Source organism: Rhinolophus sinicus, chromosome 6 (genome assembly GCF_057876585.1).
Source record: "Rhinolophus sinicus isolate RSI-liver-muscle chromosome 6, RSI-T2T, whole genome shotgun sequence".
NCBI classification, from domain to species: Eukaryota; Metazoa; Chordata; class Mammalia; order Chiroptera; family Rhinolophidae; genus Rhinolophus; species Rhinolophus sinicus.
This window is the reverse complement of record NC_142506.1, coordinates 48,427,014-48,450,034: the sequence shown is the minus strand read 5'-3', so window position 1 is coordinate 48,450,034 and position 23,021 is coordinate 48,427,014. Positions and strand designations below refer to the sequence as shown.

General features: G+C 38.5%; 1 protein-coding gene across 9 annotated transcripts in view; it reads right to left on the bottom strand.

Annotated features, from left to right (window-relative positions):
- Positions 1–23,021, bottom strand: part of RYR2 (ryanodine receptor 2) — a 568,842-nt gene that overhangs the window by 309,819 nt on the left and 236,002 nt on the right. For all 9 annotated transcript variants that reach the window (XM_088799091.1, XM_074316770.2, XM_074316771.2 and 6 more), the window contains 4 exons: positions 16,187–16,261; positions 12,881–12,959; positions 10,156–10,268; positions 366–465 (listed from right to left, as the gene is read on the bottom strand). In XM_088799091.1, the coding sequence (XP_088655217.1) occupies positions 366–465; positions 10,156–10,268; positions 12,881–12,959; positions 16,187–16,261 (367 nt within the window). The remainder of the gene's footprint in view (positions 1–365; positions 466–10,155; positions 10,269–12,880; positions 12,960–16,186; positions 16,262–23,021) is intronic.

Below are 23,021 nucleotides of genomic sequence, written 5' to 3'. Positions count from 1 at the left end.
AACACTGATGCATAACCACTGCTGTGACCCCGTTCTAAATCACCCACCCTAGGAGATGAGAAGTCCTGAAGTTAAGTACCCTGGGGCCAAAATGTTGGAGAAAACGACCCCTAGAAATCTAGCACATAAAACACACACAAATAAGCGAAAGCTGACGACAGTGTAAAATAAGGAAAGATAACTCTTAAAACAAACTTCACTTTTAAATAGCAATTTAAATGGCAGTCTCCAATATCATGCATCGACATTACAGAATAGTTTGACACAAACAGCTGCCGTGGACAGTCAGCTCATTGTCACCATTCCAAAGATGATGGCTAAGTCTGCATCAAGGGCGAGCCCTCTAGCTGGAGTGGAGTTTTTACCTTGGGCTGCTTCACTTCCTGAGCTGATAGGGGCCACGCTCCAGAGAGTCTGCTGGAAAGCGGCGTCCACGTGTAAGCTGCCGTTGCCGTAAGACAAGTGCTGTGTGGGAGTAAAAGAGGCAGCATTTCAGGCTGCTGGTGAGTCTTAAAACCTACGTGCTTCTGGCAACTCAAACCGAACATCGCCGATTTGGAATGTGCACAGAGAACGTCTATTTCAACCTGGTTACTCAAAAATGAAGAGACTAGTAGAAAAAAATTAGGGTTCCTATGTGACTTCAGGCATATTCCAATATCATTCAAAGAGTTACCAACTTAAGCCACTAATCAGAAAACACACAAACAAATGTACAAAAATAAATGTATTTGTTAAAATCGACTGTTTTGTTTTAAGCCTTATTGATGGACAAAACTGTACAGATCGTGGGCACCTACAATTACAATTATTATAAGTTTTCTACATGCCACACTGGGACAGTTTTTTGACAATGAAGTAGGTAAAATCTACAGGACCGACGTTTTACAGGGGCCTTTAGGAACTTTTATCTGCAATTTGATACAATAGCCATTAGGTGGAGATATTTCCAAATAGGTATCTAAAACCAGGACTAAACATTTCCTCCAAAACAGATCTACAAATTTCAGATTTTCCTTCTTAAAAACAAAAGTATATGAAATAATATCATATTTCATATATTTTAGAGCCATAATCTAGGAGTTCTCAAATGATAAGCAAAGTAAAACAAAATTAGGTAACCACTCTAGAATTTTAATGCCAAATGTCTGTACGATTTTATTGGTCGTCATCTGGCTGCCTCTAGAATCTCAAACACACATAGAACAACCACCGGTTTCCTTGGAGTCGTCTCAGTAAACATCACCAACATTCCTGTAATGTTTCTGGAACACTTTTCCAAAGCTGATGACAGCCTCAGCTTTCAAAGACTGGAATTGTACCTGAACCTCCCAGAAGCCCCGCCCCCTAGTTGGATGACGAGCATCACAGCAGGAACCCATCACACTGGCTTATTCCCCAGGCCTTTCAAGGGGAGGGGGGGGAGGGGAGCTTCTTTACCTAAATACACTCTTTGCAAGTCACCAGCAAAAACAGGTTTCACTATCTTTCTCTTAAAAACAAAAAAAGACATGTTTGACATTTGACCTATATGAGCTATCTTATCAATAACTTTTCCAATCAGTAAGATTAAAAGTTTACAAGTTGATGCATCAGATTTAGCAATAATTACCTCTGACTCCCTCCTCATTGCAATGAGCTGTCTGCTTTCTTACCACCTCTTCCGCTCCTCAGCCTGTCCTTCCTATGCAAATCCCAGCTGAGATTCCTTTATTGTTAAAATTCTTTAAATATTTACAAATAAATCATATGCCTTCTGCCTCCACACACAAGAAAAACATATCTTCCTGCATAGAAACTATCACACAATGTAATTTAGTGTAGTTTTCTTTCTCCGTCTTGTGACCTGTCTGACGCAGGTTCACAGCCATAACCTGGCATCTAACAGTTATTCAATAAACAGGTTTGTGGAGAAGCCAACCAAACCTGTAACATCAACGTAGCGCAAACCTAAAAAATATTTTAGCTATTCCATAAATACACCTATTTCAATGACCTGAGCCAAAATAGCACACACACGTGCACACACACACACATGCACGCACACCTCTATAAAAACCATATGGATTTTATGAATAGATGATTCAAAATACCAATGTTATAGTTGTACTTTTGAATTCAAGTAAAATCTCATGCCATATTATGATAGATTATCATCCTTTGTTAATTCATCATGGTTCACTGAATATACTCCGTATTAAAGCATTGTGCTAGAACACACTCCCTACCCCGAGGGTGCCTATAATTGAGAAGGGAAAGTGAAGTATATACACAAAATGCTACAAGTCAGTATTAAAAATGATACGTAAATTGAAATCAAAGTGCCGCAAAAACTGAGAAAAAAGAACATTGTAGCCAGCCTAACTGGAACAGAGACCATCGTACTGTGGCTGGAGGACAGGTGGCATTTCCATAGGTGACAGGGGACCCCATGACATGGGAAGAGGGCTTGTGGAGCCAGTAGGATCATTTGGTCTGGGCCTCACATTTACATATTTAGAGACATTGTCTCCAGATTCATTCGTCTGTCCATACAGTGGATCTGGGTGCGTGCATTGATCATGCTAATGTGTGAGGTGTAAATATTTAAAACATACCAACAGTTTTGTAAACCAGTGTGGAGATTGTCAGTTTTAATAGATCAGAAACCACATAATCGGAACTGGCCTGGGCCTCCCTGGCCCTCTAAGAGGCCGTGACAAGGGGAACGGTATGACAGAGAGAAGAGTGCACACAACAGGGCAGCGATATGGGGACACAGAGGACAGCGGAGAGTTTGTCGTTGGGGGCTGACAGCACCCACTTAGACACAGAGCGAGAGACAGGTCTGCAGGCGCCAGGTGACGGGCTCATACTTTAGGCAATAAGGAGTGACTGTAGAGAAAAATAATAAACATGATGGACATGAAATTATGAAGATTTCCATCTGTGGGAGCAAGTCCAAAAATGTCCGTAAGAACATATTACACCATAAAAAGGACCTAAACAATGTCCTCGCCTCTCAAGAAAATATTCTCTAGGCATAACCGTTTTGAATGCTTCTATTATATGTAGTTTTTGCTCAAACAGCAAAGGGAAATCAAAGTAAAACCATCATATCAGGCCTGTGGTATTAAGTATTCAGAATGCAGAACCATTTCAATGCATTAATTGAAACTAAGATGAGTTGTCCTTAAAGCAAAAGAAGAATTCTCAGAGGTCGGAAGCCAGGTCAGCCTACGCTCCGGAACTCCCACGATAAAACGGGAGCATTGACCCACCTGCAGCCATGCTGGGCCTCTGGGCAGCACCTGCTCCTCACACACCTTGAACCTTATGTTAGTGACTCTCAAGTTCTAATCCTCACATGAATCATCTGAGGATCTTGTCCAAAACTGCAGATTCGGATTTGGGATACAGTGGGGGGGTGGGGGGTGGGGGGGCGCACCAAGGCTGCTGGTCCATTACAGTGTGTTGAATAACAAGACATTATATGACAGAAAGCACAGATTTCAGAGGTAGAGAGCATATTATAAACCACCTCTCAAGACTTCTTAACCTAGACTGCATTTTGACACTTCAAGTTCCCTTTGTAAACCTGTGTATCTATTTCATGCATTTGAAAACATAATGACAAGGGCTCAGTAAGCTTTATCAGACAGCCAAAGAGATTCATGGCACAAAAAATGTTCAGAATATCTGAATTCAACCGTTCTTTGATGCATGTATTTCTCTCTTATTAAGTGTCAGGCACTTGGGCTCTTGCGATGCAACACCCTGAATAAATTAGCTGGTGACAGGGACACAAGTAACTAAGACATATCACCCCTTGGGCTTCATTGTTTTTTCTTCTGAGGAAAAAATGAGGGGCATAGAATAGATGCTTTTTTCAAATGTAACATTCTATGACTCCATCACCCGAGCAGAAAGGAAAAAAGGCTCAAGGCAAATCAATCAAAACTATGTTGGTTGATACAAAAATAGACTGAAAATATATATGACCCTGTCTTTTTATTTATCAATATTTTTGTGCAACTTGAAGCAACTTAGCAATTTATTATTCAATCAAAACACCTTGTATTTCTTATCAGAAATTCAGAGGTGGGTTGGAGAGAGGCAAATTTTTATGAACGCTAAAATAGCTTTCATTGAAGAATTTTTTCATCGCTCTTTAGATTGTAAGGTTCTATTTTTCCTAATTTAATTTCAGACACTTGTTCATTTGGTAAAGTTTTCATGGATCTTGAAATCTCTGTCTGTTTCTATGGGTGACCTAATCAATAAAAAATTTTTTAAAAATCAATGTCTGCAATGCAAGCAATCCAACTTACGCATGAAAATGTCTGTGCATACTGAAGAAATTTACATCTGACAAGTAAAAATTGTTTTGTATGCTTTACCTTATTTTGTTTAGTATGAAATAGATTTGCTAAAAGTTAGTAATATCTACTTGGCCATACTTTATCTATTACAAATAGTATATTTCTTATAGGTGTACATCACAGTGATTCAATATTTATATAAATTACTAAATGATCATTACAAAGTCTAGTTACAATCTGTCACCATACAACAGTATTATGGTATTACTGACTATTCCCTATGCTGTACGTTATATCACCAGGACTTATTTCTCTTATATCTGGAAGCTTGTACCTCTTAATCCCCTTCACCTATTTTGCCAAACCCTTCCCCCTTTGGTAACCAACAGTTTGTTTCCTGTATCTATGAGACTGTTTATTTTGTTTGTTCATTTGTTTTGTTTTTCAGATTCCGCATTAGTAAAATCACACAGTATTTATCTTTCTCTGTCTGACTTATTTCACGTAGCATAATACCCTCTGGGTCCATCCATGTCATGGTACATGGCAAGATTTCATTATTCTTTATGGCTAAACAATATTCTCTGTGTGTGTGTGTGTGTGTGTGTGTGTGTGTGTGTGTGTATGCGTATGTATGTGTTATATATTCTTTATCCGTTCACCTGTCAATGGATACTTAGGTTGCTTCTATATCTTGGCTATTGTAAATCATTCTGCAGTGAACACAAAGGTTCATATATCTCTTCAAATTAGTGTTTTCATTTTTTGGGGGTAAATACTCAAAGTGAAATTTCTGGATCGTATGGTAGTTTTTGTTTTAAATTTTTTGAGGAACCCCCATGCTGCATTCCATAATGGGTGCACCATACTCCCTGATTTCAAACTATACTCCAAGGCCATAGTAATAAAAACCACATGGTACTGGCATGAAAACAGACACATAGATCAAGCAACAGAATCGAGAGCCCAGAAATAAACCTATGCATATATGGTCAATTTATCTATGACAAAGGAGGCAGGATTATACAATGGGATAAAGACAGTCTCTTCAATAAATGGTGTTGTGAAAACTGGACAGCTACACACAAAAGAATGAAACTAGACAACGTACAAAAATAAATTTAAAATAGATGAAAGACTTGAATGCAAGAACTGAAATTATAAAACTCCTAGAGGAAAACATATGTTGTGAGCTCTTTGACATCACTCTTAGCAATATTTTTTTTGACTAGTCTCCTTAGGGAAGGGCAAAGAAAACAAAAATAAACAAATGGGACTACATCAAACTAACAAGCATTTGCACAATGAAGGAAACAATCAACAAAATGAAAAGACAACCTACTGAATGGAAGAAGATATTTGCAAATCAAGCATCCAATAAATGGTTAATATCTAAAATATATAAATAACTCATACAACTCCATAGCAAAAACCCAAACAATACTATTGAAAAATGGGCAGAGGATCTGAATAGACATTTTCCCAAATAGGTACATGAAAAGATGCTCAACATCACTCATCATCAGATAAATACAAGTCAAAACCACAATGAGATGTCACCTCACACCTGTTAGAATGGCTAGTATCAGAAAGATAAGAAATAACAAGTGTTGGTGAGGATGTAGAGAAAAGAGAACCCTCGTGCACTGTTGGTGGGAATGTAAAATGGTACAGCCACTATGGAAAACAGTACGGAGGTTCCTCAGAAAATTAAAAATGGGCCTACCATGTGATCCAGCAATCCACTTCAACACTAATTTGAAGAGATCCATGCAGCCCTATAATTCACTGCAGCATTATTTACAATAGCCAAGATACAGAAGCTAAAGCCTTCTTTAAAGAAAAAATAAACAGTTCCAATAGGGTCAGAAGAATTACTTTTCCTCTTGGAAATCCTAAAAAGAGAATGAAGGTATCATTTCATATTAGAATACGAAACAGCAAGATGAGGAAAGACTCTATTTGGACGAGTGGTTTACAACCTTTTCTAGTGATAAGACCCTTTATTCCTAGAAAAATGTGAGCTGAGTTTGAACATAGAAACAGAAGAGGGGGAGCAACCAGACTCAGTGCTTGGGCTCCATGAGGCACCTCTACTGACAAAAATCAGTCCTTTAAGTCAGTTTTAATCATTTAGCATCCCAACATTGGGAATCTGTGTTAGAGCAGCCAACGCACAGTGACAGTTTAATCATCACTGTCAGTGAAGGAAAAATGGATCAAAGATCAACAGACATGAATGACTGAAGTTACAAAATCAATGACTAGAAATGTTTATTTTTAGGAGTCTTAAATAATGTGTTTTCTGCCAAATTTCTTAATTTATTCTTAACCCCATCAGCATCTTGCTTTCATGTGATAGAACTTAATTTACAATGAGTTATAATATTCCCTCCGCTCCTCCCTTCCCAACTTTCTCATTTTTGCCTAAGTATGTGTAGTTTCCTTAACCATTCTTCACAGGCCTAAATCTCTCAGGTAAATAATGACAGCAACTTACTAAGCAATTTTTACATGTGCCATTCACACAGCTAAGGGTCTTGTTTGGATTAAAGCATTTAATCTTCTTAACATCCCTATGAGTTAGGTCCCTTAGTGTCCTGCACTCCAGATGAAGAAACTGAAAAACTGAGGTGTTGTCACGCAGCTGCCTACCCGTCTGTCCTCTCATGCCTACCCCTAAAGAAAGGAGAGTCTGTGAGACTATTCCTTTCAGGGACTTTGTTTCACCTTTGTGCTACACTTCATGGCTCTCTGTTTGGCTCCCAAAAGATGGCTGGCTAGCCAATGACAGGTAAGATTCCTTAAGAGAGGAACGACCTAAGACAGGCACAGTCACGTGGGGACCACCAGGAGAACTCACGGGGTTGATAGAGGTGGGCATAGACCCCCACCTTCTCCCGTCTAAGGAGAGCTTCTGCCTATGTGGCTATATTCCTTCCCATAACCTGCTTGGGAAGTGATTCTAGATGTGATAACACCAGTTCTCCATCTCAGTGAGTTTTCAACATAAAGGTGTTGTCCCCTGGGGAGGTACAAACAATAATTATTTACACATCATGGGACTTTCGAAAGGCAAGGGTGATTGGTTTGAGCCAGTTTTCTGGTATCGTGTATGAGACTCACAGACCGTAGAAAAAACAATGCTACTTCTTTGTATGTGCATCAATAAAAGCCACAAGGTGGCCCGATTCGGGGCTCTCAGTCCTTTGAGGCTGTGAGACCCATGGCCCCTGTTTCAAAACTTTCTTGATTTCTGTGTCTTTCTTAACCCTTCACAGCCCCTACTTGTTCTCTCACTGCCCGTGTGGCACTGGACGCAACGCAGGGTTGTAAGAGGTTATGTTATTGACTCAGGCTCATACTTACCAGTCTGTATACTGACAGGTAGGAAAGTAGGTGGGTAGGTAGATGACAGACAGATAGATAGATAGATAGATAGATAGATAGATAGATAGATAGATAGACAGATAGATAGACAGATGATTGATAGACAGATACACATACCGCCCATTTTTTGGTTATTCAGACACACACACACACACACACACACACACACCATTTTTGGTTATTCAGGGTCCAGTATGTGAATGGTCCCAGCTGCTGTTCACTAATTCCACTTCCTGCCCTTTCATTCTCTCTAGATCCTTCTCACTAAGCATCATTGAAGGCATTGAATCCAACAACATAATCCACTCTGTACTCACTACTAACCAACCCCAGTGGAAACATGAGATAATAATTAACCATCCTTATACCCATAGGGACATCCTTCAGCATCTCTAACCTTAACTGTAATACTTACTTATTTACTGTCTTATAATATCCGCTTACAGATCCACATGAGTTTGGCTTGTTTCTCCACTAATTCGGTGAGGGCAGAAACCATGTGTCATGTGTCCTTGGTCTCTCCTGTTGTTTCTACTCTAAGCTGAGACCACAGAGATGACACTAAAAGCACTGTCATCACCCAGTGAAAGTGAAATTTTAACAACCTGGTTGGCCACTGTTTGTAGCTCTGTATCAATGGTTGCCAGTAAAGGAAGTTAAATAAATTGACTGAAATGGAGCTGGAAAATTATTTGTGAATTTTAATTAATCATGAAGCTTCTCTCTTTCCAGCGGTGATAGAAGGTGAACCCCATGCTTTATGATTACTGCTATTATTTGTATAGTGCTTTTCATTCAAATCATATTCAATTCCATGACCTCACTGCTTCATCGCAATAGGCTTGGTGCCAAGTATAACCACCTCCATTCTGCAAGTGAGGGAGCCGGAACTCAGGGAAGTGACTCCCTCAGGCACTTAGTGGCAGAATTGATGCCAGAAGGCCTGGCCTCTGTGAGATTCTGAGTTTTCTACTCCTTCAGTGCATGATGATGCCATCCTGTCAAATAAACTCTGCTATGTGGTGGAAAGTACACGTTGTACAGCAAAACAACATGCACTTATGCCAAAATCAAAATAAGGCATGTAAAATGTATATATTGAAAAGGATGCATGAATTATTTTTACTGCTATTGGTTTCCAAGTAAAACTACAACTCTAAATGTGTATCACCTGATCACAATATACATTACAGCACATGCACACAGCAAGGGCTTCATAAATGCTATTTGACCAGCTGACACACTTGCATCATCCTAGAATGTGCTTGGGGCCTGCTTGCGCCCACACTGGTCAAACGACAAAAGGAGAGTCATGCTGCAGGCCTCCCTGCAGCTATGCCCCATCCGATGGCCCACTAGAAGTTTCTGTGAGTTCCATGAAAGTTGTCTCACCAGTTCTGTCTTCACCACTACTCCTTCCACAAAGCAAGTGAAACAAACCTGTTCTCTCTAGAAATGTTTCAAAATTGAAACTGAATGGGCCAGTAAGCAAAAACTGACTTGCAATACCCCCAACCCCACCCTATTCCCGTGTTCAAAGGGGTACCAACTACTTATATAACCTTAAGTCAGTCACGCGAACATGTTTTGATTTGTGCCAGTGTGAATGCACTTTCTATGAGCCAGTGTGGGCTCCACTGCAGCAACGCTCACACTCTATTTCTGATTTTTGTTTCAATCATCATACGCTATGATGCCTGGGATTCCTTTGTGCGGGTATTCACATAAATTTTACAATGCCTCATTTTATATTTGCTTAATTACTTTTTCAACCTTAAGGTAGAAATAGTATTGTGCACCGGCATCTCACACTTCTATTGATTTCAATCTGTGAACTTCTGTATATGATTATTCTTTAGCAAAAATATGATTCTAAATAAGTTCAATTAAAAATATATTGGCCTTACCACATAAATAAAAAATACCTTCAATGATTAACATAAACGTTTCTTCATTCTCCCATTTCCAGCCCCTACCCTTTGAAACAAGGCAATGACCCTGAGAGACTTAATTGCTCTTTATTTAGTCTATTTCTCCTTTCTTAACATGGCAAGTGTTTCTCAAATAATAATTTGCTTTCATAAATATCAAAATAGGTAACCACAACCTCATTATACAGCTTTCTCATTGGGTGCAAAATGAAGTCCCTGGAATTCTGAACTCCTGATTGGATGGCATTTACATGCTAATAGTAAAATAATCCAGAACAGGCACTACCTGTATTATGAACATGCATATCCAGGGCACAAGGGAAGCCTGTCTAAATGAACCTGGTACGCCACACTTTCACACATGTGACATCATTCCCCTACTTAGGGAGTTATTACTAGCTCATCAACTAGAGATACAGGCTTGTTTCTAAGCAATTTTCCTAGATAATGTGCAATCTAAACTTTAAAGGGATAATTTTATTGACCTGTCATTTATCATATCACCAAGTCCATGGTCCTATTTCCACACTTACCAAGTACCTTTCAGAGGACACGCTCACTAAGATGAGGTCATCTCCGACTCGGACTTTCTCTCCTTCTGACCGCTGTTTAGAGGCGGGATGTATAGTCCACCAACAAGCCTCGCCTGCAGAATGAGGGGAAGTGAAAACACAAGGAGGTGCCTCTTAGGTTAAAATCAATTTTCTTTGCCAGTGACTCCAAAATAAAAGAGGGAAATGAAATAAGTCTTCAGGATCAGTCTCCTTAAAATGAAATTGTCCTATTCACACAACTTTTAGAAATTTGAAATTTAATGCAAATTAGTCTCTTAGACCGTGAAAATCAAAAGAATTAGACCAAACTGGCTTAGGATAAGACACACTGAAACGCAAAAGCTGCTCATACAAGTGGTTGAGATATTTTGAGAAGTGTGTTACCAAGAATTGCTTAAAACTGTATGCTCACATACGGTCAAACTCACCAGTCATGTGGACCTGACTTTGTTCTTTATATAATCCCGTCAGTTAGTACGGTGTTTATAATGCAATCTGTAACAACATCTAGTTTTTCGCCAGTTGATTTTCAAAAGGGCTTGGTGTTTTGTGATGTGACAGTTGCATTATAGCAATTTAAAGAGCTCTATAGTTTTTAGATGCTGGTTTAAAATGGGTGCAATTATTATCTAACTTTTACTATCCTATGCCTTATTTTATTTTAAACTGTGGTAGTTTCTATTGTATTAACCTAAGGGTGAAATATAAAAGAATCCTACTATAGAAGTATATGTTATAAAAATATCTGGGTATAATCAAATAATTTCTTCTAGAACAAGTCAAGCGTAAGCCACACAAATTATCTATCCATTCCTCAGTCCTATCTAAGATACAAATTTAGCATACAATTCTCCAGTCTGTTCATAATTCCTTTCAAACCTAAATGTAAGTTCTATCCAAAAATAAGAATAGTTTTAGTGATATGCTATCTAATAATTTTCCTTCTCTCCTTGTGCCCAGTTTTATTATTTTTCCATAACACTTAATTTTTTTCTTCTAATTCCCCAATGCCACAATGTAAATTCCATAATATCAGGGACCTTTCATATTTTGTTCACTGGGATTTTCCCAGATACCAGAATTTTTGTTTTCAATGCATTGATACTCAATAAAAATTTGTTTTGCATAAATGAGTCAATGAATTAGCAAATAATATTTCTTAAGCATGTTTACAATCATTATGTCATCTCTGCCCTGAGTTGCTTTTCCTACGCAAACCACAGTCTTACTTGAATGTCATGGTATAGAATTTCAAATCTTCATTCACTCAGTTCACATTTTTAGAGTTGTAGGGAGTTTTTCATTTATGCACTGAAACATTTATAAAGTACCCACTATTTGTCAAGCATTGCAATAGCACCTGGGGATACATCAATAAACAGGGAAGAAAATAGTATCTGTCTTGTGAGTTCAGTTCTGATCAGGCAGACATCCCACAAACGATAAATATAATAAATACTTCTGTAACTCAGAAGCAGTAGAGAGCTCTGGGAGGCAGCAGTGCAGGGCCTCTGGGTGTGGGGGAGGGACTGCCTTGCTGTTTTGACAATTTTACAATCACCTCAATGTGTGGACACAACTCATATATCATTCATGTCTTGTACTTCTTTTGAGAGAGAGAATTGAAAACTTTCTTTTTTATGTAATTATGTGCAGAAGCAAAATAATTACAATGAGAAAACTTTAAAAATACTAGCAAACATCCAGAGAATTTACTGCGCCTACAAAAAATGAGTACAAATCAGAGTCATACGTTTATTTTTTTTTGATGCCTGGGATTCTGAGAATTTCACGTAAAAGGCAATGTGTCAATCCACTAACAAGTTCATTAGGTTGGTAACTACAGCTTTATTTTTAGGTATTTGTAGTCTGTGAAAAATTTAGAGTATGGGAAAGTATTTTAAAAAGCAAGGGGTCTGTGAGGGATAGCATGATCCCACCCATGAAAGGAACAACTGAATAAGAATTGGTCTATTTCCTTCCATTGTTTATTCTACTTGGTCTTTTATTTTTAATTCCAAAAGTCATGCATGCTCATAGTAAAAGATAAAATAGTCAGATTGTACAGAGGTGTACAAAGTGTAAAGTCAGAGCATTGAGAATAAAAACACAAAGCTTATGTTCTCCTATTTTAATTCTTTGAATGGATAAACACTCTCTCGATAGATGATAGATAGATAGATAGATAGATAGATAGATAGATAGATAGATATAATTTGTTTCAAAAATATATAAATACATAGCTGTTTGGATAGATATGTAGCTCGATGTTCTGTGGACAAAGAAATGAAGACTTTCACTTTCTACCTTTTTGTTTGAATGTTGACATTGAGTATATTACATTTTTAGACTTAAAAATATTTTTAAGATGAAAGAGATATGCAGTGATACTTCATAAACTAATCAGGACATATCTGTATGGTTAACAGACAATAAATCATGTTTTCTATCCCAATCCATTAGAAGAATAAGGTTTGAAGTTTAGTTTGAGCATCCAGCTAATTACACGGCAATGACAAGCAATAAATATTGCACACCTCCTACCTCCACTAAAAACTTTCCTTAGAAAGACATTCGTTTTTTCACTGACTGCATCCAGAAGGACATCCATCTAATGTGCCTTCGATCGTCTCATGACTTCCTCCAACCCACTACCTGTCATGCTGTCTCTGATCACAACTTCACCACGGCCCAAGGTGCTCACCTGTGGTGTCCTCTTGCAAGCCGACATCAAAGGCCAGTTTATCAGTTGAAGACTGGGAGGTGGCCAGGCAGCACAGGTACTAAAAGACAGAGTCAGCAGCTATCACAAAACATTCATAGGCCTGCGCAAATCTAATCCTGACACGTAATGCGGTATCAGCCTGTCTCCGCTGTGTCAGCTTTTCCCTTCAAATGTGGCTGCGTCTGCACGAAGCCCAGGTTGATCTCTGAGGTAGGAGAGGACCTACACAGCATGCATCGGGGGCGATGTTCTCAAGGAAATGCAGGCTTGCTCCCGTCATAGAAAGACGGGGGTGAAAAAAAAAAAAAAGTCTAGGGTCATGTGTTCTGTCTGTAGGAGAAGACACGTAACAGGATGTGTCTGTACATCTCTCACTCCGTATGATACCGTGATAAGAAGCAGAAGCACAACCTGACCTGACACTTAGAAATCTTCCTCCCAAACAGAAATTGGAAAGCTATTCACTTTTACTTCCTAGCTGTATTTTCATTTTTAAAAATTTTTAACTCTCTGAAATTCACCCCGAATTGATTTGGGTACACAAAGTGTCGTCTCACTGAAGTGAGGTTTTATCATGTGTACACACATGGGTGTGACCCTAATATGGATCCAACTCTTGCAACACCATCGTCTCCTTACTTCTTTCCTCCCTCGGAATTTTTCCTAACTGTATATTCTTGGACATAATGTTTGGAATAATTTTTCAGGCCAATTCCCGTATCGCCGCCCCAACCTTGTTAAGTGTTACAAGAAAGAGGAGACACAGGTGAATGTGGTATGAGCTTATGTACACCCACCAGGTACACTGTCAGCAAGAATTGCAACCCTGCAAAGAGGACGGAGATGACGCTGGGGTCTGAGCAAGCCCACACCTCCCAGAATCGCTGGACAATTAATGCAAAGCCTAGAAAATTCCTGCTGGGGAAGAGGATCCACCCTGCTCAGTGGGTGTCTGTGAGTGTGAGGATGCAGGAGATGAACTGATGGGACAGGTGTCCTACACCTGGCGTGCCAGGTGGGAGTTGGTGCCATGGGATGTAAAAGCAAATTGACCTGGAGACTCTGTCTCCTGACTGCAAAGCACTGGCTTCCATAGTTACAGGAAAGCTGCTTCAAAGGTTCTCCCCACCCCATGTTCTTAGTTAATGTAACAATGTGAGTCTGGCCTCAAGACAGGCAGCCCATGGTGGTCCCTGAGGTTTACAGACTTTAGAGCAAAATGTATTAAATGTCTGCCTTTATCTGAGAATAAGTTACAATTTTACAATACTGACTTCCCAGGCAAACACATAAAGTGACCCCTATTAAAGTCTTCTGTAAATTTTCTCAATAATATTACCATATGAGGCACTGTAATTACTAATGTGCATTCTCTCCTCCTCTAATGTCCACAGCAACTGTGATGTAGATACTGTAATTCTTCCACCACACGGTAATTAAGTTCTATAAGGACAGGACTTGGTCTGTTTACTATGATATCCATCACCTACAAAAGTGCCTAGCACACAGTAGGTGCTAAATAATAGTTATTAAATGAATGGGACATTTTCAGATGCAATTACAAGCAGAGGTTCAGCTGGGGATCCAAGGCTGTGTGTGCAGCATGTGGGCAGCTGAGCCCCAGCCCAGATCTTCCAGCCAGATGCAGGCTCTACACTGTGTGCTATGCACAGAGTAGTTTCTTGAAACAGACACTCACATTTTTTATTTCACACAGTTTATGTGTTTTGATTGCTATTGAAAATGGAATTCTTTCCATGAAGTTCTAATGTGTGATTACTACATGCAAACATGTTGTTTTTATAATCTGTTTGTCTTTTATCTAGCCACTTTATTAAAGTGTTTATTTTATTTCATAGTTGCTGTGTCAGTCAAGATTTCCATACAATGTTAAATAGCATATTTCTTGTTTTTCCTTCTTTTTATTCGGCCAAGAATAGCTTCAGTGTTTGACAATTAAGTATGATGTTGGCTATTAATCTGACATTGATATTCCCTTTATCATTGGAGAAATAATCATTAATGCTTAGTTTTTAATAGAAATAGGTATTGAGTTTTAAAATGTTTTCACCACCTGTTAAAATGACCATAATTTTTCTTACTTGACCTACTTACATGATTTTGCACATAAATAGAAATGGTATTGTTAAGTCATTATTACAATCATATCTATAGTTTTCTTGTATTTCTCTTCATGTACTTTTGAATCCCACTAACCAAATTTTTCACATCAATATTTATGATGGAGACTGGCAGGTTTCCTTGTGGGTTTTTTTGTTTGTTTGTCTGTTTGTTTGTTTTGAGTATTGGTACTGAGTCTATGCTTAGTCTCCTGCTCCAGAACAGTTTACAGATTTTGAGAATCATCTCCTTAAAAGAACTAATGAGTTACATTTTACTTTCAGATACTGAACTATCATGTAGTCACTAATTCAGTTGATTAAGAATTTAAATGATATGGATAATGCTTAAGCTGTGATAATATGTAAAACAAAAATCAGGATATAAATTTGGTTATGTAGTAAGATCTCAATTATGAAAAAAAATTAAGAACAGAAAGGGTTAAAAACATTTTGAATCTCTAACAGTTTTCTCTCATTAGTGTGATCATGAAGAATTTTTTCTTCTGTAATTTCAAATCCTTGTAGAACGAATATATTGGTTTTACAATTTAATGAAACTTTAGAACAAGGAATGAAACTTTGATATATTTTTACCTACTTTAGATAAGAATAAAAATATGCATAAGTATATATAAGTACATATAGTGGAGAATGAGTAACCATGTCTGAGAGGCACCTGAGGGATAATCTACATAATTGGGTGAAAGGCAGAGCTGACAGGGAAGAAGAAAAGCCAACACCCAGTTAAGAAGGAAAAGGAGTGGAAAATTGACAGTGGAATCACGGGCAGATTTTTTTTATATATATTGTCTTTAAGTGAGGATATTTTAATTATTTAATAAATAAACTGTTTAAAACAAAATCAGAAATAAGAAGTATACCTTATTTTACTCTTAACACTTTTCCTAAAACTAGTCTGTCAAAAGTAAGATCCTAAAAATAGGGGTCATGCTCGTATAATGAAAAAACTGAAGGACTTTAAAGGTCATCTAAGCTAATCCTCATCTTATAAATGAGAAAACAGGATACAAAGATATTAAAGAACACAGGTACCCAAGCTCACTGATACCATCACTGAGATGCTATTACCAACGTTTCCTGACCTCGGATGCCCAAATGGATCAGCATGACCACATGGGAGAGGAAACCAACGTCTACTCACCATGCTGCTGTAGGAATGGCGCAGCAAGATGGCGTGTCCGTAGAGGAGAGTCCGATGACCGCCACCTTGAGCAGTCTGGGGAGGGCGGAGAAGGGTCGACGAGAAAAGAAAAACCAAAAGAGTAAAGTTAACTAAGTCAACAGTCAATAAAATGTCTTGTTCTCAAGGAAAAGTTAAGAGCTATGACAGACAAAGATGCTTAATGGGAATAAAGCGCCCAAGGAAACCCATACTGTAGGGTGAGCAGTTGATCTAGGTCTTGAAGAATGAGCTGATTTCAATAAATACTTGCCTTAATTTGTAATTATTTATTCATCGTTATTTATCGTCTGCAATTCCCGTTGCACTGGGGTCTGCATCAGGCAGGCCCTATGGCACTTTGGTCACCATGCATTCCAGGTGCCTAGCAAAATGCCAGGCACACAGTAAGGACCAAATATTTTTTCAATGAATGAGTCTTCCTAAAACACAAAATTGATCACATCCTCCGCCGGCTTAAAAACCTTCTATACCATCCAATTGTTTATAGGAAAACTCCAAATTCCTTCAGGTAAAACAGAGAAATGTTCCTCAGATTTTAGCGTGCTTACGAATCACCTGGGGAACTTGTTGAAGCAGATTCCTGGGCCTGGGCCTGAGACTCTGACTCAGCAGGTCTGGGGCAAGAGAAGTTGCATTTTGAAAAGGTCTCAGGGGGCGCGGTGCTGTGGTTCTGAGGCCACACTTTGAGTAGCACGAGCATAGAGAGCATTTAGACTCAGCCCTTCCTAGCCTCCTCCCCAGGCTCCTGTGTTCCAACCACACACACTTATCCGGCCCTGAATATGCCATGCTGCTTCCTGCTGCTGCGTCTGAGAACATGACATTCCCACCCTCTGTAGTCTTTTCTGGCTTATAAACTGGGCTTGAAAACTCAGGATAGAGACTACATCCTCCACAAAACCTCATCTGGTTCCCTCACAGTTCCCTGTTCCCTCAGCACTCCTGCAGCCGCAGGTATACACGGTACCTGCAGCCCCGTTACGCACAGCACCTGGCCTTATCGCTCTGCACCATAAGCACCTTTCTCTCCTGGACCAGACTGTGCAGTTCTCAAGGACAGGGGCCGAGTTCTCAGCACAAAACGCTCAGTTAACGTCGTTGAATGAAAACCTGATGTGGGAGCGTGTCCAGGCCGGATGAGGAGCCTGAGTCCAGGCCATGGTTTACAATCCCATGAAGGAGGAGGAATGGTTTACAATCCCGTGAAGGAGGAGGAAGGGACCGTGACTGCTGTTGGGGTGGAGAGAAACTTAACAGGATCCATAAAATTAAATCAAGTTAAGACTGTGGAAGGCCCAGGAAGTTTCACCAAGGCGTTCACATTTTTTTTCTGTAGGCAAAGGAGTTCTTTAAGGATGAGAGTCATGATCTTGACCTATATACACCTTAGGAAATACAGAATAAACTACTTTAATATCAATACTATTATACTCTTTTTACTAAAAATAGATCCCCTCCCTACTGTTCCATATAATTTCTTAAGATAACATTATTTACATGTTACATTTGCAAGCTCTCAGAACCATTCTTAAAATATATACTGAAAGGTATACAAATTATAAGAAAAACAATTTCATGTACGTTGTGTAATTGGGTTACTCTGACAGGAGCTTAACTTTTCATATCAGATCTAAGTTCAAAGTTATGAAATCCAGCTGAACGTTAGTGACGATTGACAGTGACACCAGTCAAAACAAGATTTTTTAAAAATGAAAGATTTAACTGAAAAGTATTAAGTGTTCCTTTCACTGTGAAGCGTGGCCTACGCATTTCTTATGTTTATATGAACATACATATAAATATATCTATGAAATATACAGAGGGTGCCCAAAAAATGTATATGCATTTTAAGACAGGAAAAAACCGCATTAAAATCGTAATACAATGAATGAGGCTAGCATTCATTTGATTAGTGCCATCTTTTGACGGAACATCCTACTACATGTTGTTACCGTAATTCAATTCAACTTCGAAAAGTAATATAGAGATAACATCTCTTGAAAGCTGTACATTTTTTTGGCACCTCCGGTTTATAAAAGTTCAAACTGGTTAAGCTAAGAGGAGATATTTTAGTGTCTGAATTTTCTTTCAACTATAGATTTTACACAAGTAGACAGTTACAGATTTTACAGTAGAGATTTCCTCACTATTTAAATGCTAATTAATGCCAGATTTCGTTTGAACAGAACTCTTGTAAAAGTATGCAAATGACCCACACTAAATTAATTTTGTTACTAATTGTGTCACTTAACCCAAAGTAAATGTAATTTCTGCCCCATGGGCTGCAGTACTTTTCCTTTGACATGTCATTTTGAATGATATTTCTCCAACTGACTCTGATTCAGAAAAAGTAAATGGTGTCATGTCTACTTCTGGGCAGGTTGGGTAACTTGTTCATTCAACAAACATTTTTCAAAAGGATTGTGTGTGTGGAATGCACCCCAAAGGGTAATTGGTTCTTTTCTGTGGTTTTTGATTTGGTCAATCACATCAATTCTCTTGTTAAATGTGGCCAGGTCCTTGTTTTAATTTAAGTGAACCAGTATTTATGGACTTCCTCAGATGTAGAAAGCTACTGGTACTTTATGAAGATGGTTGTACCAAACACTGGCTAGCCACTTCTGGGTTATTACTTCAATATTCTACAATGTCCTACTTCAGGTGGGCTGTGGGGCTCCCCTTGAGCAATTTCAATGAGAAAATCATCACTGCTGGGTGACAGATCTATAAACAGCAGTGGTAATTCATTCCACTGGAACAGGGTTCATTTTCCCTCTAGCTACCCAAACTTAAACCTATACACACACAATGAGCTGACCATAACCTTTGGGAAGCCAGCCAGGACCAACTAGATAAGAGTCAGTTAAACTAATGGGGCAGCAAGCTGGCGGCTGGCCTGCCTTCAAGATCACACTTTGGAAAATGTAATCCTGGTGTTTTCGGAAGTTATTAGGTTGGTGCAAAAGTAATGGCGGTTTTTGCAATTATTTTTAACCTTTTTAACCACCATTACTTTTGCACCAACATAATAACGTGTTAATTGTTCCTTGGAATCTCAAATGAGGGTAAAGTAAGCAGTGCTTCCAATTGCACCAGTTAAAGGGAGAATTAGGAGATTAAATTTTACATAATACTTAAAGCTTCAGTTCACATGAATCCCATCTACACTTTAACTAGTCCTGCTAATTCTCCAGTAAATATCTCACAAAAGAAACACTTTCCTACTTATTCAAAAATATTTATTGCTGTCTACTGTCTGAGAGGTACAGTACCTGACACCGGGGGCATTACACAGAATGAGCTCACAGCCTGTTTCCTCTGCCTTGAGAATGAGAGTTTCCTCTGAAAACTCGAATTATTCATTCACTCAACAATTTTACTGACTCCCATCTAATTTCCTCCAAACCATTTACACAACTATGCGTATCAGCAAAGAAAATGGAAGATCAAGAACTAATTTTTTATCTGTTTCTTAATACCTCCAACTACGTGGTAGATCATCAGGTCCTTTTGGTCAAATTATTACCTGGAACTCACATGTCCTTGAAACACATTTCCAAGTGTGACTTACGCCCCGTCTGTCCCTGAAAATGCAACTGTCAGTCCGCCACCCCCAGCTCTCCCGCGACTGGTAGAGCTTGTGCAGTCGTGAGCTGTCACCAGCCCTTCCTGGTCCCTCTGTAGAACCAGAATTCTGACGTCATATTCTGCTAGACTACTGTAGTCTCAAAGGGGCCATTGCTCTCATAAGGGATAAAAAACAATAACAACTACCATTTCCAAGCTCCGCCCTCTAAATATTTCTGCTATTGCAGAGTCACGCATCATTTAATAAAAGGTAAAATTTTACTTTCTAAAAATATCAGTAAAATATTTTTTCAGACTGTGCAAGGATTTCGTTTCATTATGCTTGAGAGGACCGACAGTGTTAACGTTACATAATAGTGTAAATGAAAAACAAACTCATGAACCATAGTGGATAAAAAAGTCCAGAATACATTCAAACAAAACCTAAGCAACACTGCAGTATGTGTCTAAAAAACGTTGCCTCAAGTTTTCCACAAATTATTGTAATATTAGTTTACTATTATTAAGCATTTCTATGCCTCTAGCTTTCCAGGATCTTGCCAAAAATGTCCAGTTAGGGAACCCATATTGTAAGTAAAAGCTTTGAGGTAAATATTTTTCATTTACATTCATCTAGAACAACATGCAATAATGAGGCATAACTTACTCAGCTCTTATCCCTCTCTGTGGAGAGGGGGAAAGTGGATCACCATAACTATATTTGAGGTATTACTGTCATAACCTTAACGTGTAAAAAAATGTAACAGCAAAAAAATGTAATACATAAAATGAGAGTAGTAATGATTAAGATCAACTAAGATTTATACACACATGAAAATCACTAGCTCCGTGTTTTCTTGTTTGGGTTTTTTTTAGCTCTGTGTTTTTTCAATACATGTTTGTACTATATGTTTGCTTATTAACATGTCTCTAGTATTACTGCTATTTAATTTACTAACTATATAACATCCAAATATTTTAAGGTTTTCTGTTCTAATCAATCATTGTTTTCCTGTACAAAAATGCTACATTAATCAATGTAGGACATTTCTCATAATTTCAAACCCTTATTATGCTAGAGTTTTGTGGGGTTTTTTTAATAAGTTAGACTCTACAGAAGAACTTTTCTATATCCCTTGACTGCTAAAACATAGCGTGCCATCTTAGACGTATAGGAATGAAATCTTAAAAGGAGTTTATTACTGCAGGTAACACTAAACTACACTGCCCAAAGTTAACACAATAGACAACAACAAAACTAAATTTTCCCTAGGGAACTTCTTTCACGGTGACCAGATATTTAAGTTTTGCTTCAAATACTAATAGTAACACCTGGGCAATGAGTTGTTTCCAGGAGAGAAATATGTCCATGCTAAGTCTTCACATCACCTGAGAATGACCTTCCCACCCAGATGTGACCAGAACAAGATTGCCAGCACAGAACTGCTGAGCCTGGATTCTGGCCTTCCTGAGGGTCCCTAAGAGCAGGAGGTACTCAGCCTACCCCCTTTATAGCGAATTATGTAACTGATTCACAGGATGGTGAATGGACAATGCAAAATCTGCCTTCAGTACAAAATGAATGTAGCTCGCCCGAACATCGTCAAGGCAGCCACTTGGCATTTGATGGCTCACTTATGACTGTGTCTTGACCAAAAGTCTCCTGAGGGAGCAGATCAGGCCGGTGACAGGACTAATCATTCATTAGCACCAACAGCAGAAATGGGCCCCTGCCACAAGCTAACATCTGTCTTGTTCTAGAAGGCTATGCAACACCTGTCCAGGTATGGAACCCAAAGCAAATCATGACTGAAAGGTGAAAGCCAAATAAAATTTAGCATCCTTTTCCTTTCAAGTGGTTTAAATTCTTATAATTCACATGCTCTCTACTTAATCAAACTCTAACGTTTCTAAATGATACAATACAGTGCAGGCATGAAAATAAGTCAGTTGGCATCTGGCCTTGCAGTTAAAAGGAATCAGAGCCTAATGACATTATTTTAGGAATCCCACCTGGTTTGAACTGGTTCTACATCATCTTTCTATTTGCATTGATTTTTGTATGAGTCTGCTGTCATTCAAGATTCTGAAATATTTGTTTCAGGCAACCATTCCATTCATCCTTCTCCAAGGGGAAGGAGAGACGGCACTGAGTAAGCGGTTGAGATGATTAAATGAGTACAGTAAACGCAGACATAGTAAGAAAAACTGTATTTTGCAACCTTGATTTCATTAGTTACTTGTTAATATTTTCAAGGGGAGGAAATATTCATGTCTTGCTGCTGTTTATAACACTTTCCCAGCCAACACTCTAGTTCCATGCTGTCTAACTGAGGGCTGAATGTCCTCTCTTTCCAGTATCATGATAATATTTTCTGCTGAAAAATAAGAGCTGGAGTCATTTGAAATTAAGGAAAATGTGTCTTTATTAATTGATGGCTTCCAATTACTGCTGTGCTCTGTCATCCTGTCCAAACTGTCAAATTCTTAACATTGATGACCAGACCCCGTTGTCGCATCCACAGCACTCCAAGTTCAGTCTTGTGAAATGTGAATGACACACTCAGCTAAGCACTCAGGACAGACAGGAACACTCTGCTCCCTTTCCTCTAAGCAGCCTTTTACATCTGCACCGGAATTTTGGTCTAACACTTTTCAGAGTTTATGTCTTTTAAAAATGACATTCTTTGAAATTTTAAACTATGTGAAGCCTTTATTAACTGAATACAGTAAATTTCTCTATACATTGTTCATTGGCTTTTAGGATTAAAAAAAATTTTGTGATTGTTATATGAGACAAGTGGTAGGTATATATAAAACTGAAACAAAAACTGGTTTTTTGTCCCAAATAATGACATCCTGCTCTTCCTCTCTTTCTACTACATGTTTTCATTAATGACGTGACGGTGTGTGTGCCTTACTCTCTTTTAATCTGTCTCCTTTTAAAACCTTTCAAAATATTTTTCTAATTTGGTTGAGAAATGAAAGGGAGTTGAATTATTTTCACTTCTCCTGGAGTAATTCTGTAGCAGATTCTCAGTGCCTCTTCTAATTTCCTAGGGTATATTTTTCCTATTGTATTCATGCAAGAGTGCTTAAACACAAAAGAGCTGATATACTCCCCACACTGAAAATTCTAAATGGAGAGATATTTTTAAAATCTGTTTCAGTGAAATTCCTAACATTGGCTAAACAAAACTTACCAAGTTACAAAATGACCCAACGA